The sequence below is a fragment of the Linepithema humile genome, chromosome 5, assembly GCF_040581485.1.
Source record: "Linepithema humile isolate Giens D197 chromosome 5, Lhum_UNIL_v1.0, whole genome shotgun sequence".
In the NCBI taxonomy this organism is placed as follows: domain Eukaryota; kingdom Metazoa; phylum Arthropoda; class Insecta; order Hymenoptera; family Formicidae; genus Linepithema; species Linepithema humile.
Window position 1 is genome coordinate 18,139,756 of NC_090132.1, and position 17,004 is coordinate 18,156,759.

The 17,004-nt window shown below is 36.4% G+C and overlaps 1 protein-coding gene across 9 annotated transcripts in view; it reads right to left on the reverse strand.

The window, feature by feature from the left end:
- The window catches only part of nolo (no long nerve cord), a 171,521-nt gene that overhangs the window by 64,032 nt on the left and 90,485 nt on the right, over positions 1 to 17,004 (reverse strand). For all 9 annotated transcript variants that reach the window (XM_012362213.2, XM_067354674.1, XM_067354672.1 and 6 more), the window contains one exon: positions 12,434 to 12,553. In XM_012362213.2, the coding sequence (XP_012217636.2) occupies positions 12,434 to 12,553 (120 nt within the window). The remainder of the gene's footprint in view (positions 1 to 12,433; positions 12,554 to 17,004) is intronic.

Genomic DNA, 17,004 nt, shown 5'->3' on the forward strand with positions numbered 1-17,004 from the left:
GTCTTTCTCATTGTTAATGGAAGCCTTGGGGCCACTTCGACCGAATCTCAGATACGCATCTTTGAGGCACCTTCGCAGCGCGTCACTGAGCATTCCCGATAATCGTTCTCTCTTGTTGTTTTCGGGAAAGGCTCCGATTGAGAATATGGCACTCGCTTAATACCACGTCACTGCGAGACGTGATTATCCCGCCGATAGAATGCAGCTGCGCGGGAAAGCTAATCGAATTATCGATATAGATTGTGCGGGCTAACTCTGTCTTTTGTATTAATATCGCGTTATTATTATTCGATTGACGTCGGATTGATAGTATAACATATGATTTCGATAAAAGACTTGTGTGTCTAAAAACGTAATTCTCTTTCTATCAATGAGATTATTTTTATCTTACAATATTTCTTTATCTTTTCATCATTCTTATTTTTCTTCTATTAATTAATTTTTTATACAATAATGTTTTCGTTATAATTAATTTATAAAAACGCGGTTATAAAATGAACAATTTTAACGACATCTTATACATTAATTTTGTGCACTATATCTTCAAATCATAAATTAAATTATAAATTGTGAAACTAAAAAAACACGAGAATCTACAATGGTTCATGAAAGTATTCATTCAATTTATAGACGTAGCATCGCTCGAATACTTTCGTTAAACCTAAAATAGAGGAGAGAACTTTCCTAAATAATAATGCCCCAGCGGATTTATTATCGTAGCATAGCATTCTTAAATTTATAGTTTGATCGTAATTACATTAAATTAAACACAAGTTGGCAAGAAAAAAAATTTAAGTCGATAATTCACATCGCAGACTTCGTTGAATTCGAAAGGATACTATTTCAAGTCCAGCAAAATAAAGAACGCTGAATGGCAGTCACGCAAACAATTAATTAACTCGAAGCAATTAAGAAAATGTCGTTGTTAATCGCAATGTTCATTGTAATTGCAAAGCATTACATAGCTGATGCAAATGATATTTTTCGATGCGGACGAAATCATCAAATCGGCCGGTCAACAGGCAATAAAATCAGCTCGTAACTATTATCGAAAATCCAACATGCAGCACGTTCACGTGTTTCTTCCCCACGAATCACTTCGCGCCGATGTGTGCCGTGTGTAAAATACAAATTTTCATTCGCCGAACAGAACATTACGAAAATGCGGAAAGCTCGTTCGAGTGTACGTTAAATACGGAACGATTCTCAGGCGAATCGCTTTATAGGGCGATAAAACCCGAGGGGGGATTGTTGCGCTCGCAAGTCGGGCTTCTAATATCCTCCGATAGCGGAGTGGAAGGAGATGGAGGGATTACCGCTTGTATTTATGATTATTCGTGGTCTCTCGTTTTTATTCTACCTGTGATTTCTTAGGCTTCATTAACCTTGTTGCACCTTAATCTGTCGAAATTAAGAAATTAATGCGGCGAAGATAAAATCATAAAAGTACTCCTCATCTCTTTCGTCTGAAATTGGATTTAAATAGAAACATTCACATTTCGTTCACAATTATTGAGATATTTCTGAATTTTGTTTAATTGAATCGCCTTCTTTATATTCTTCAACTCGTTGCGGCTATTATAACTATCAAATATGAAGCTGATCCATTATATTTAAAAGATCGTTATGTATTATACTTACGAGACTTGCTAATTAGATCAATGATGTCAACGTAATTGTTCAATTATGATTAACCTTTGCGTAATCGATAATTGAATTGCTCATATTTAATTGCACAATATATCGTTTAAATATTTAACATGGCCCGTATGGCTTCTTTTGTTTGCATTTATATTTTAAGCGCGAGTATGTATTGTATATGCTCTCATATATAAACTATTTTAAAAATAAAATATTGAATCAGATGTGATTTAATAAAGCAGATAACCAAATATCTCTTAATTTTCGACAATATACGACAGAAATCAAATCAAAAAGTAAAAAAGATTTTTTGAGACTATTTGATTGCTTAAAAGTCCCTTTACTTCTTAATTTTTCCTCGTATCATACATATATTCGGAGATTGAAATATGTTATATAACAAAAGTTGATTAAAATATGTTATATAAAAGTTATTTTATACGTTTATAAAAATATAAAATCCAGAAATAATATTTAAACAAAACGTTAATAAATAAAATGCACATAAAAGGAATTAAAAATCGTTCTGTAATATTTAACTACATAATAATTAATATAATGGACTGATATAAAATTAAATCTCTGCAATTTATATTAATTCGTAAAAATTTTACTACAAGTAATTTTTTTATAGCGTCGAAATAGAACGTTTTTAATCTGTTTTAAAATATATTTTTGAATTTCTCACTTGAAAAGTATTTGTTGCGTATTTACATACGATAAGCATATATCCGATATCTTTTGCAAATAACGTAACGTTTTACTATAAATTTATTATTGACAATTGATGTAACGCAAATATATAAAACTCTGAAACTTCGAAGATAAGTGCATAATGTACAGCGGAACATTTAAGCATTACACGCGAATCGATGTTAACGTACAATTTCGCTGAAACAATCGTTCACTTTAATAACATCTCAGTTGTGTATACGGAAAATCCGTATTACATTTCGGAATTAGTAGTACTTGAGCAGCTAATATCCGTGATGGCAATGCTAAAGCTCTCCTCAGAGTGCAATCATCGTTTCGACATGTTTTCGCGTCGTTACCGCCGCTATTAAAATAGCTGACCGAGTTCTGCGACCCGTGATAAATATCAAAACGACTCCTGCCATGGATAAAAGCGTAGGTATAATTTTCCAGAAATTCATTAGCGTTGACCAAACGAAACATAATGAACTTTACTATTCTTGTGTCCTAGATTCGTCTGCTCATACACTGGAATTCGTTCATAATATCGACCAAATGCATACCACGAGCAACAGCAAGTAGTATCAAGTACGTGTTTCCATTTTCAAGTGGAACTTAAGTGTCATTAAGAGTGAATTCGGTGGCAATCGAATTTACGTTGCACAGTGCTCAGTCTTTACATTCTGGCAAACTATTATATCTACTCGAATCAGCAGCACAAATTTTCAAGCAACCTATATACTGTTTTATGTTTAAATATGCATTTTTAATTAAAGGTGTTTAATTGCGATTCAACTTACGTAATCAGCTTTAGAAATATTTGTAACTTTATCATACTTCGAGATACATTTTATTCTTTATTTTATTCCCAATTTTATTTCTTTATACCATTCAAAATAAAGTTATTCCACTTTTCTAGTTACAAATTCGAGTCCGGTTTGATACGCGCGTGCATACGAATATTATCTTCGCGTGCTGCCGTAATTTCCGCGCAGCGCGGAACAATCGTGCAAAGGGAAAGCAGAGTGGCGGGACGGCTAATTTAACTTGTCTGTGTCCACGGATTCCCGTTTGCGGACGTGAGAAAAAAAATGGATTTCACTCCGAGTTAATTTGTGAACGGAGCTTGCGAATCGATGCGGGATTGCGAAATTCGCGGCGGCGATGGATTCCAGTGGGGTGCGTCGGAGCCGGAAATCGCGTTCAGAGCCAGCACCGGCGGCAGAACGGAGGTTATTACACGTCAGTCACACCTCCCTCAAAATTGCGAAAGTTTTATAAGACACAACGATCCTCGTGCGATTACGTCTCGCGCGACTTATGACCGAAGCTTTGTTATTGCGCGAGCCGGCTCGCAAGCAGCTATATTGCGCCGTGAGAAACAAAGTACTCCGATTTCTAACCCACCCGGTACGAGCGGCCTGAAACATCGTTTGCGATTACCAACCGGCTAAGAAATTGTAAGGCGGTGAGAAACAGCGGAAATTTAATTGTAAAATTGTTTCAGTAAACAATATTTTGAAACTTGTCAAGAGAATAGATTGCTATACGAGTTTCATAAGTCCTATCTCTCTCTCTTGATAAAAATATCTAAAAAATTAATAATAATTTGTGCTATTTATATAAATAAATTCCACTGGAATTAGTCAAAATTAATTACTTGAATTTGGAAGAAGTATAAAATGTACCGTGATGATTTTATGTACGCGAAAAATTAGAGCACGTGCTGAGTATCGTGGAGGCCATATAGCGCCCTTCATAAAGTGAACTAATAAATAATATCTGCGGTAAGTTGATAACTGAAAATTGGCTGGATATATAATGTATTCTATTGTAACGGAAGAGAGTTGTGTAATTTTGTTTGAAGAGTTGCCTTGGGGAGTTGCACCTGTATCAAAATGTACATTCGGTAGATTTTTCGCAAAAACAGTTTTTATGCTGCCCATTTCCCGTTAAAAGCAGAAAAACTTCGTTGTGTAATTTAATACAAACTATATGAAATTTTCTCTTCTCTCTTCCAGAATTTTAACGAATAATTCTATTAAACAAGTCCCGAACATTTGGTTAACTTTAATCAAATATATGCGTAAACGGAACAGAGCTCGTTACACGACGCTACGTATTATAACGACAAGCCGGCAATAAACAGCGTAATCCGCGTTAAAACATCTGCACGAATATTACAACGGCAGTAAATGCGCAAACGTCCTCCCTTCATCGCGTAAAGACAAAATCTCCTTTAAAGCCTAATGCTTTCGATTATTCAGTATCGCGATCGATTTTGTGCCAAAACAGATAGTAGCATTGGTTTCCGATTAACGGATATTGGTTAGATTGCAAAATGGCAATATTTATTCAGACCTTAGACTCTCTTGACCCCAGTTAAACACAAGGATATCGCTGTATAGATCAGCGCGCGCTCTCGCCGAGTGGCGTTAAATTAACAAATGCGTATCCAATTGAGATACGGATATTTGGAGCGGAATTTCAATTATTCTGTCGCCTGGTCATCGTATGATTCGTGAAATTATTAGATTGCGGGAGTATAATTGTACGTGCTATAAGCCTCGCAGTGACGTCGAAATGTCATTAATCGGCTGGATGCGGCTAATGAAAATTTAAAAATTGCGAGATATATCATGGACAACCGCGTTTATGTTTTATTCGGCATCAGACTTACGAATCTTTTATGAATCAATAAAATTCTTTGTAAACTGTAAACAGAACATCCTAGTTTCGAAATACTGGAAAATTCCAACATCAAAATGCGTAAATATTTAAATAACATACGTAAAACATGGTCAACATTACGTCAATTATCGAAAACCAATTCCTGTTATTACAATCTAAAATCATTTTTAAAGCAAATTTCTTTTAATAACTTTATACTTATTTTTAAAAATTAAAATATTTCTATATTAAATATTGTAATTATTTTGTCAAATCATATTTCTCGATTAAGATCTTGATTAAGATTTAGAAATCGAAAGTCACATGGGTGTGTTTAAGAAGCAATTTAGTTTAATTGACTTCGATCTAGGACCTGATCCGCGGTACGGATGGAGTATGTAACGGCCTTGGCACATGCACCTGCGCGCACTCGCGCAGTTGCAATTGGGACAACGGTGCAACGGCTTTGCGGTACGATGACGGATAAAGCGGTAACCGGGCAAAAGTTCGCGCCGAGAGTTCGCCGGATGAGAATTATTCAAGGATTTTCCGGATAATGCAATAACGCAGACTGCACGCCACCTTGAGAAATTAGCGGCATGAATTATGAATGAAGCCAAGTTCTCGCCTGTTTATCTTCTTTAATGTCTCTTGGTGTCCTGTAGATATGCCGAACGATCTTGTCGCGCATCTTGCAAGAAGAATATTTCAATGTTACTCGAAGATCGTGATTTGTTCGCGAGTTCAATGCAAGTATGTATGTTTTCATATCTTTTATCGGTTTTTCAAATTAAGATAGTAGATACCGCTCAAAGTGTGTATTTAACAATGTTTTAATATTTTGCAAATATCATCATTTTCGCAAACTATTTTAAAAAATGGTAAAAATTCAGGTATGAAAAATTTAATTAAAACGAAAAGTTGATAAAAATTTAATATTTAATAATTGATTTCCAAAATCACATAATTATAAAACCTGCTCTTGTTCATTTTCAATATATTCACCAAGAGTTGCAATGAATAGAAAAAGAATCTGTATTTTCGGATCAATATTTTCCAGTTCATGCACAAAACCTGCCGCAAGGTACTTTCTATGCGATATTACAAGCCCATATATTCCCACATACGAATGTTTTACGTTTCACCGAATAGCCATGCATTTTACGGATGCACGTCGGAAAATCGTGTATCTTACACAATTCACCTGAAATATTATTAGCATCAGTTACCATGATTTTATGCTGTTTATATTCTCAAGTTCGCTACAAATAGACGCTATAAATGGATTAGACACTACGAATAGTCCTTATAAATATTTCAAGGATAATTTGTCATATGATAACGTATAACTGTCGTATATATCGCTTTGAAACTGAGTACCTGTTAAATGCAATTAGGCTATTAAAGCGAAGTACGATGGATTCATGAGTGCCCTGTCGACAGTTTTCTACCCTCTTCATACTTGGCGAGTACCATTGAAAGGGGTGCAAGTAGTGACATAGCACGAAGAAAGAGATTCAGATGTTCATTGTAACGGCACGCACGGACAGTTATTAGCGATTGCTCCACATTACAGTATCACATTGCCGATTTTCCGCAATCAAGCAATATCGAATTGTGTCATAACGCACGTACAAATTTATCAAAGTAAATAATTTGCATATTGATATTTACAAAATTTTTTTTATTTATATAAAATGCAAAGATTTATTTAAAAAATATTAAATGCTTTAAAAAGTAAAAATAAGTTAAACCTTGCTACGTTTTAAGTAATAATATTATGGCCGCAATGTATTATAAATATATTAATAATATGAATAAAAATATCACAATCGGTAATTTTTAAAATGTAAATCAGAAAATTGGCTAATAATCTGCGTTTAAATTTGCACAAGGCAAACTGATTAATTTGACAGTAACAAACTATTTGTGACCGTCGTTCATGAAAGTGGGATCATGAGTATAAGGGAATAACCACGGATAATCCGCAATATGGCACTAAAAATAATTTATTAGCAGTCAATTACAAGCTGTGCTATTCTGTGATAATCGAACAAACCGCATCAATTGTTAATATGGCTGAGAAAATTTAATCAGAGCGGCGCTGTAATTATCAGCTCGTGATCGATTATTTGCTCTCGAGTGAACTCCTTATGGTGCCATCCATCTGTCAGAAATCAAGATTATTCAATTTTCAGTTTTGCATTTTAAATGACCTGTACGTGATGCTGCGCGATATATACATAAATTAATATATAGAACAAAATCAATTGTGAGTTATATGAAAGACGAGTAAAATGTGCGCCACACACATGTTCACATTTGAAATATCTTCCCTCTATTAAAACCATGTATAATAGATACAGAAATTTTTATTCTAAATTAAAGTGGATTTTTACAATCAATCATTCGTGCAAAATTGTTTATCTTGCAAACTGGCTGCAAATTCGCGAGTTGCAATCTATTTTCAATTTACCATTTTTAATTACTCCCGAAAATACAGCTGTATAAAAAATATACACATACCGATTAATTTTTCGTTTAAAAGTATATTCTATAAAAAATTTAATGTTTCTCGGTTCAGATTGCATATATGTTCTTGGAACTGCTACATTCCAAGCTATATGTAAAAAGGAATTCATAAAGTCTGTAGGTCGACGCTCGTATATGCGGGCGGGCACGTTCCGCGGGTTATCCGACCGCGTTTTCTTATAAAAGCTCGACTATACTCCTTAGAAGATAAAGGGTTGGCACGGGTTTCGGGTACGGACTGGATAGCGTTGTCTACCAAGCGTAGAATGAACTTCGTACGCCTTAAGAGACGAGAAATATTTCTTAGATAGTCGCTATTTTCGCCCAAACATATAAATGTTATTTTTTGTATTCGCGCGAATTAATCGCGGCGCATGATAAAACTTTAATTATTTTTTTTAATTAAAACGCAGAATCAATTTCAATGTGTAATATAACAATTTAAATAAACTAAATGGATTAATCAATTTCGCTGTACTAATCAGTCACATAAATGCACTTCCAATCCATGTTACAATATTATTCTTTCCGCGAGGTAACTCAGTTTATTGGCACCCGCAATCTTGCGAGCTACATTTCGCGAAAATCGCCGAAGGTCTGTTTCGCCAAATTTTCTGCGCTCGGCAAAACTTCGTGACGCACACATCTTATCTGGTATTCGCAAGGTAGCGGAGAAACTCCTGAAAACACACGTACGTCGAAGACAAACGATATTTCGATACTGCCGCGACATCCTAATTCGCCTCTCTCAAATCCGCCCTATATGCGAAATCCACGGCGCAGCATTCGCAAAGTTAGTTTTACGTTCGCTACTGCGATGCAATCACTGAGAAACAGTGGAATATCCCAAGAAAATATACAATACACATCGCGTACAATTTTCTGTACGGAATATGACTCTATTTTCCCTATCTGGTGTAGCTTCGGCTATCGCGAATATTTCAAAAGTATCAAAGAGCTATCGTTAATCGTAGAATATTCGAGAATATTAGTCAAATTGACTCTGCTTGATAAAAATGTTTTGTGTAAAAAGAAATATATGAAAGCTTGAACGGATATCATTTTTACCGGCAACAGAAAGCGTTTTCTTCTAAATATGTAGTTCTAAATATGATCGAATCATTTATCATCGTCATCCATCATCCATCATTTATATAACATTTCCGTCGAAATGGGACTTTTATAAAAGCGTCTGAACATAATTATACATCCTAAAAAATAGCCTACTCAATTTCGCCAGATACATTTTGATGCGAGAAAATGATTCTTATAAAACTCTTTTCATTCAAACATGCTATTACTTTGTTTAATCATCTTCCAAATTTGTAAAACCGTAAAATGCAATGAGAAAAAATAACGTATCACAAAACGAAGAAAATCGATATTGTTCTACGTGCGCTATCAGTAGCTCTCAGCCCATTTAACCCTTCGTGCTCTGTCTTTGGACAGAAATGAGAAAAAGTCGCGGAAACAAGAAGCCCTGGCAGTTTCGCAAGCTTTACACGCTGACTGACGGTTTCCGGTTGTCGGAAGTAGAATGACATCCGGAATAAAAGTGTCGGTCTCTGCATAGAAATAAGTCGCATCTCAGGTACGCACCAATGGCACCGTGGTGGCAGCGGTCGTGCCGTAAAACTGGTCACATATTTTTTGAGCGTACGACTGTGTTTTACGGACTTCCAACGACTGCAACCCCTTTCGGTTTGAAATATGAGCTGCGCAGAATTTGTTCGTTTAATCGTTCAGAGAGTTGCACTCTGCGTCGCTACAGCGACAAGAGCGCATAGGAATAAAAGGCTGTTTTATGAAAGTAAAAAAAAAAAAAAAAAAAAAAAAAAATTTTTTTCCCCAGAATGCTGAAATTTTTTGTTATATTTTCCGTTGTATTTTCAAACAAAAAAACTTTGCAGTATAGCTTTAATTGATTCTCACCGAAAACTTTGTGTTCACGAAGCATTTTTGAGAAAAGTCTTTGCTCTTTCTCGATCCAGTCGAGATATATAATCATATATAATCTTGTGAAAATTCATGTTTATTTATACACTCATTACTATGAGCATTCAAGCGTAACGCTATGATGGCTTTTCTGAGATTGTCGGATCTCATCGCAGAAAGAAGCCTCGAGCTTTTGCATCTCACACGCCTTTCCGCACTAAAAGAGCTAAAGTTTTAATATCACGCCAAAGATATTGCGCGATATCATCAATGATCGCGAAAAGCAATTTTTCCCGATAACAACGTTGATGATAAAGTTACTCGAACGCAATGAATATTATTCGGACCTTCTCTCTTGCCGCGAGAAAAAGCTTTGAAGTATTAAAAAATCGTTGCAAGGCATGGCATAACAGCTCGCTTGGAAATCGCTTCTTTAACTTTAAAGTAAAAGTTTGTAAGCACATTTCTGTAACGGTGATGTGTAGCTACGTGAAAGATATTTTTCTTTTAGTTCGCGGCCCGTGACGAGATTCAGCGAGATACTTTCCTGTTTCGCGTTATCCTTCGGCTTTCCGTGAGATTGCGATTACTCCGCAAGACAGCGGAATTTACGAAGTGCGTCAGGCAATTTACATATACTTTGCAGTTCCGGCAGACTCGCGCCGGCCTGCGCCCCGCATACAGCCGGGGAGCCGTAACGCGCGTCCGTGTGCTCGCGTAATCGCGTGCAGAAATGATTTAACGCTGGAAAACGGCGTGAGTGCATTCGCAGGTACAGCTTTAACATTGTCTATGATTGTGGATATCCACCCGGCGGGATACTAACCAAAAAGGAGCATTACATATAGCTTGATCCTACGCGCCGCGCTATCCTCACTGTGCGTTACCGCCAAGAAGTGCGCCGATAATGTTCACTTTTCCACTCTCCAGAGCCACTTAAGAAATATAAAATCTTATTTCGCCGCGAGAAACAAGACCGCGGTAGCATTAAAAGTTTTAACCGCAATGACCTGATCTTGAACCGCTAAATATTAAGTACATCACATTTAATACATTATGTAGATTAAAAGCTGTCGTTTCATTCCAAATCAGTATTTTAGATTTATCATGACAACTGGATACATTGGACGAAATCCTATTTAACTATTAAATTAAATATCACACAAAAAACCTATTACGCAGAGATTAAATGTTTATATTAAACAAATATATTTAAACAATTTTTTCAGTTGACATTTTTTAATTGACAGTTTAGTATTTCTCATTTGTTTGACATCTATTTTATAACAAATATTTTATCAGATCACCACAGCGCTGGGAGCGTCAATAAAAGCACAAATGCGAAAGCGGAAATTGAACGACTGCGATGTACTTTTCGAGCTAATTTGCGCGTATGTTGGAAAAGTGCCGTCCAACTGGATACGTGGACGAAACCCTGTTTAACTATTACGCAGTCCGGAACCCGCGGCAAGCGACCCATCATAAGAGTCACATGCGGTCGGAGCTAATTGAAGAGTCTAGCACACCGGTAAAGCATGTCTCATATTAATCATCCTACTATCAAGGGACGTAATGAAATTGGTCCAAAGCAATTTCTCAACTTTAATTTTAAGTACTTGACTTTCATTACACTCTCAACATATTCGGATAATGTGTACGTCTTAATGTATGAAATGACAACAGAAATTACTCGGGATTAAAATACAGTCGGAACATTGTTCTGCGGTAAATTTATTACTCTTTTTAATAGTGAAACAGTTAAATCTCTAGCGCACAAAGTTCGCCAAATGAGAACTCTACAAAAATTTTATGATTTCTCTGACTTTCTATCAAGGTAATGTTCTAACTTTGTTAATCCTCCATTGCATAAATCTTTTTCGTAATTTCAAAGAAACATAACCTGCTCGCTTTTTATATGTTCCTATATACTTAAATATAAAAAAATCAAAAATTTTTATTCTCTCTTCTGTATATAGAGAATTACATCCAGAAATTTTAAAATTTTAAAGCAAACGTAAAAATCTTTAGAAAATGGTATTTTCCTTAATGTTTTTAATTTCATAAGAAAATAATTTTCTTGTTAAATAATTACAAATGTTAATTATTATCGCTGGCGCTGACAGGAAGAGATTACCAACTCTAAGACATTTCTACGGAAAGGATTAAACTCGCCGGAAGAAATTTTTGGTGCTATATGGAGCGTTAAATTCTGAAGAACGCGACGTTTGACCGCAACGGTAAGTCGTAATAATAAATTTTGCCCCCAAAAGTCTTCCACGTATTCGCCATAGTCGTTCACATATAACCCCAATGTTACATTGTGCATAATAATAAGCAGTTGGTTTGCAACGAAAACATGAAGCACATTGGGCTTCCGTATGAAAATCGATACTTAAACGTAGTCGAGAAAAAACGTAGACTCCAGAAGGATTCAATGACGTCAAAAGGATGGTAACTTAAAACATTCTTCGCGAACTGGAAAGCACCGCATAAAACTTCGGTGAGTTACCTAGGGTAAGGTAAAAGCATGGTGCACGGCTTTGCGGACGCGCGACAACACAGTTGTCCGATTTCTGCGACCCATTTCCGTCCGCGGCCGCCGTGAATAAAGATGTTTATTTTTCCCGGAGCTTTCGGTGACATTTTTCTCAGCTCTCTCTCTCCCTCTCTCTCTTGCTTTCTCTGTCTCTCTTTCGTATATATTGTCGCGGTTCACGTTCCCTACATGCGGTTGGCACTTATATATACGAGCAGACATGTCATTCGAATCGCGAGATCGAGCCGTTTTGACCTTTTCACCGCTTCTGTGTGACGCACGACCCGTGATTCTCCAAGTTTTCAATCCGATAAAAGGCAAGGGATTACCTCCAAACGATTTCGAAACCACGACCGCATACATCACGCGGAGTAAAATAATCGCCATCGATAAAGAGCGTGAAGTACAAAAAGAAAGTCGTCTTACCTGATCTACGACGTCGGTCGCGTAATTGTTGCCATTGTTGGTGATTTCTGAAGCGTCCTCTGTGATTGAGTGATCGCCGATTGTGCTGTTGTCACTCACGACGAGGCCCAGCAGGCTTATCTGCAATCAAATCAAAAGAGATCGTTTGTTAATTGAAGTTATTAAAGATTTAATATGAATATTTTGATAATTTTATATTTTTATATTTTCATATTAGGTCCTTGAATAAGTTCTCGCTGTTTCTTAAAAGATGGCGTAGCGGCACTCTGTGCATGGAATTTCGTACGGAAACGCATCAGCTAAGTAGTACTATATGTAACCTCAAATTCTAGTAGATACAGTTTACCACAGTGTCAACCACGTGTTTAATTACCTATTGCGAAAATGTCTACTTTTGTGCCAAATAAAGTGTTTTTGCGGGGAATTTTATTGCACTGCTTTATTCAAAAGAAATCTGCAGCTGAAGCACACAGAATTCTTGTTGAAACATATGGTGACAATGCTCTGTCGAATACGACATGCAGAGACTGGTTTAGGCGCTTTAAAAATAATGACTTTGACCTTGAAGATAAAGAACGTTCTGGAGCACCGACAAAGTTTGAAGACGAAGAATTGGAGGCATTGCTTGATCTAGATCCATGTCAGACGCTAGTAGAGCTCGGGAAAACATTGCAAGTAGATGCGTCAACAGTTTCAAAACGTTTAAAAGCGTTAGGAATGATCCAAAAGTCATTTTGTTACATGACAATGCTCGGCCACATGTGGCAAAACCAGTCAAAACTTACCTGGAAACGCTTCAATGGGAAGTTCTACCTCACCCGCCGTATTCACCGGACATAGCCCCCTCGGATTACCACTTGTTTCGGTCGATGGCGCATGGTTTGAGCGAGCAGCGCTTCCATTCTTTCGAAGAAACCGAAAAATGGGTCGATTCATGGATTGCGTCAAAAGATGAATCGTTTTTTCGACGGGGGATTCAATTACTGCCAGAAAGATGGGAGAAAGTGGTCTCTAATGATGGACAATACTTTGAGTAAAGTTATTGTAAGCCTTATATTTTAAATTAATGTTTTTTTTTTAACAAAAAAAACAGCGAGAACTTATTCAAGGTCCTAATAATTTTTTAATTCTTATTAATATAAATATTTCTTGATATTTATTACACGATCCTATTATATGGCTTTGATTATATTTAAACAAATAGTAGTACACCATGGTGATTTGTCCTCAAAGTATAGTACTTAGTCTCTTAGAATAGATAACACAAGGGTATCCTAACTCTGTGGAAAATTAATGCTGAGGATTGCCGAAGGGACGAGAAGTTCCGTAGTTTCGGTTGTCGTCGAGATTAAACAGTGCACGAGGTCAGAAAGTCGGGTTAACAACACATGTTGAGACGTTGAGAAAATAAAGTTTGCGAAATGAACTTACCGCAAGCTATATTATACATGTTACTTTATGTTGCGTTTATTCAATTATATAAATCATTTATCTCGAAACAACCTATAAAACGATTTTCTAAAAATAATTGTTAGAAAGTAATATCAATTATAATCCGAATAAAGAAGAATAAAGTTTACAGTTATATGTGTGATATGTGCTCATCGTCGGTGCGCCGTGAAACTAAAATTAAGAGCTGTTCTTTAGATAACTTGAGCTCTTAATATACGGCATATATGTATATATATATATATAGAATGCAAATTTACCTATGCAATCTGCTTCATTACAATACTAGTAATTAGTTTGACCTGCAAGCTATAAATTTACATATGTGTGAAAATGTAAATTTATAATAATTTCACCGAAATTTATCCACCATTACAGTTGTAAATTTACATTTTTTTTCAGCATATAATGCGTGATATATACAGCGCTGTAATGACGGACGTGAAACAAATATTCGATCATTTGAATTCCGAAAGATTGTTTGAGTTGCCCGATAATTGTGCGGAAGCTGCAGCACCAGAAATACAAGTTGCATTACCCGCAATCTTCGCCGGGAGACGCTATCCGTTTGCGCGGGCCGATTCGCCACGGCGAGGAACAGCAAAGTAAATCCGGGTAGTCGGTTGTCGCCGAAACAAAAGAGTGCGCAAGAAGAAGCAATTTAATTGTGGCCGGAGTTCCGCCCGAAAACGGATATCCACTTTCTGGTATTACGCTGCAAGGAGGAACTTTTATAACAAGCCACCGCGCGTTTGCGCGTCCCAACGACCGCCCTTTTCCAGCCCGCACGTAGCGCTCATTCCTGCGAAATTTCCCAACCGGAGAGATTCATATTTTACGACGGTCTCCGCCGTCGCCGTCGCCGGTGCATAATATATTTTTGTTGAAACAATCGGCTGTCCGCCGCGGAAGCATTAGTCATGAGTGCTTACGTAGCGTATAACGAATTCAATCTCGTTTTGGTTATAACGATATCGGACAACGTTTCGCCGATAACTCAAAGAGATATAAAACATGTAAATCTAATATATGGTGCCAATTGAAAATCTAAAATCCGGCATAGTAATCGTAAAAGAAGCAAAGCAAACCTTCTTTTTTTATTTTATGATTCTATTATATAAAAAATGTTCTTAATAATAATTATGCTCTTACAGAGCTTTTATTTTGTAGAATTATATTTTTTCAAATCCACATTGAAATTCGCAACAATCCATAATTTTAATCTTAACAGCTATTCATATTTGCACGAAATACACCTAGCGCTATTTCCTCATTCTCATCATTCGTGATTGTTATTGCCGAATGTCAAGAGTCACGCTGCTCATATTTAAGATATTAGGTGCCTTTCGCCGTCGTGATTCACACAAAGGGATTTCAGCGTGATGACGAGTGCGCGATGATATATGTATTTTATGGTGCGCAACTCTCTTTCTCTCTTTCCGCATGTTCCATTAAAGTCTCACACGAAAGGAATATACACCGGAGTAATCAGCCGATGTATACCTATATTCGCCTCTTCGCACACGTCTGCGAACGAGTATATTCACGGCGCCGCGCATTCGTTTAGCGTCGGCACGTGACGTATGCGCGACGCATACCCGTAAAGATCCGTCGACGATGAAGCTTAACGTCCGCTGCAACGTTATTAGCGATAAATTTAGAGGCTTGAGCCGCCCTATAATTAAAGGTAAACGGTCGGCGTCTCAGGGCTCTAGAAAATGAACTCGTACAGATTGGAATTAGTACAAAGAAGTATGCGGATGTATTTCGTTATGGGCCTTATGCTTACAAAAGTTTTTCAGGGTATTATTAGGCGGCTTAATTAAACGATATAGAGAGAAGATGATTAGAAATCATGTTGTAATATTATCGCATTAATAATATCAAATCGTTTATTATGACTTTATCTTTTTTTTTTTTTATTGTAACTTTGAGTATGTGTGGTTATGATTTTAGAGTATCGTGCAAAGTTTTAGTTTTACTTTTGCAACGTTTGTTGGAATTAACTTCTTATAAGAAATTTAAGATCAAAGATTTTTGAATGTTCAAATATATAAATTACTGTAATTTACAGTAAAACTTCCCAAAATATTATTCTTTTGAAAATTTCGGTTTATCTTATTTAGATAAAAATTGGATTTGAAAAATTAGGTAACGTTTGAAAAGAAACGTAAGTAAAACCCAGAGGTAGTTAAAAACGTTAAAAAGAAAAATACCACGCAAATACTGATTATAATTAATGATCAAATTTATAATAGGTATAAAAACGTACTATTAAAGTTTGAAGTAGATAAATTCTTTATATTATCAGAGTTTGCCCAATGTAACCGCTATATCATCAAGAACTGGATTTCAGTACTAAGATATCATTAACTATTACTTAAGAAAATCGTAATTATCGATCTAACCGACCACCTGCATTGCAATCAACGATTCTCTCGTGGTTCCGACAGCGAGAAAATTATAGTTATCAGGCGTAAAATGATCGAACGGATTAATCACCGATCAAATTCATGGTAATTAATATACCTAACCGCTAATATGATTTACATTTAACGGTGCATGCGCTTACTGTACACATACGAGTTCGCGTAGATTATGGAAATTTGCAAAAGCTTATGAAGCTTTTATACTGAAGCGTGTATCGAATTCCTTGTAATTTGAAGCACTAAATTTGTTAGTACAAGTAATTATATAATATTATTACAATTAAGACAGACGATAAATCTAATCCAACCTTGTGTTTAATATTAGCTGCACATGTAATAGCGTAAAATAGCACGTAGCTGACTTGTAGCGGGGCGATCGTGAACACGAGATTCTCTCCTATCGTCGCGAACTCGGTCGAATGTGAACCAAGCTTAGCGTGAAATTTATGTCTGACATGGGATGGCTAACGAGGCGTCGGCTCGATGCCATTTAATTCTTATCTGACCTCTTGATTGGCTCGCGTGCCGCGCGCGAATTAACGCCGTCGGACCACATTAATTACAGTAATTAACTTGGTTTCACTCGAGCTTGACCAAAGTTCGACGTGGTCTGCCCCTTAGAATCGAAACCATAAACTAGTGTGCACCCTCATCACACGATAATGCGGCTAAAACAGTATAAAATCGAGATTA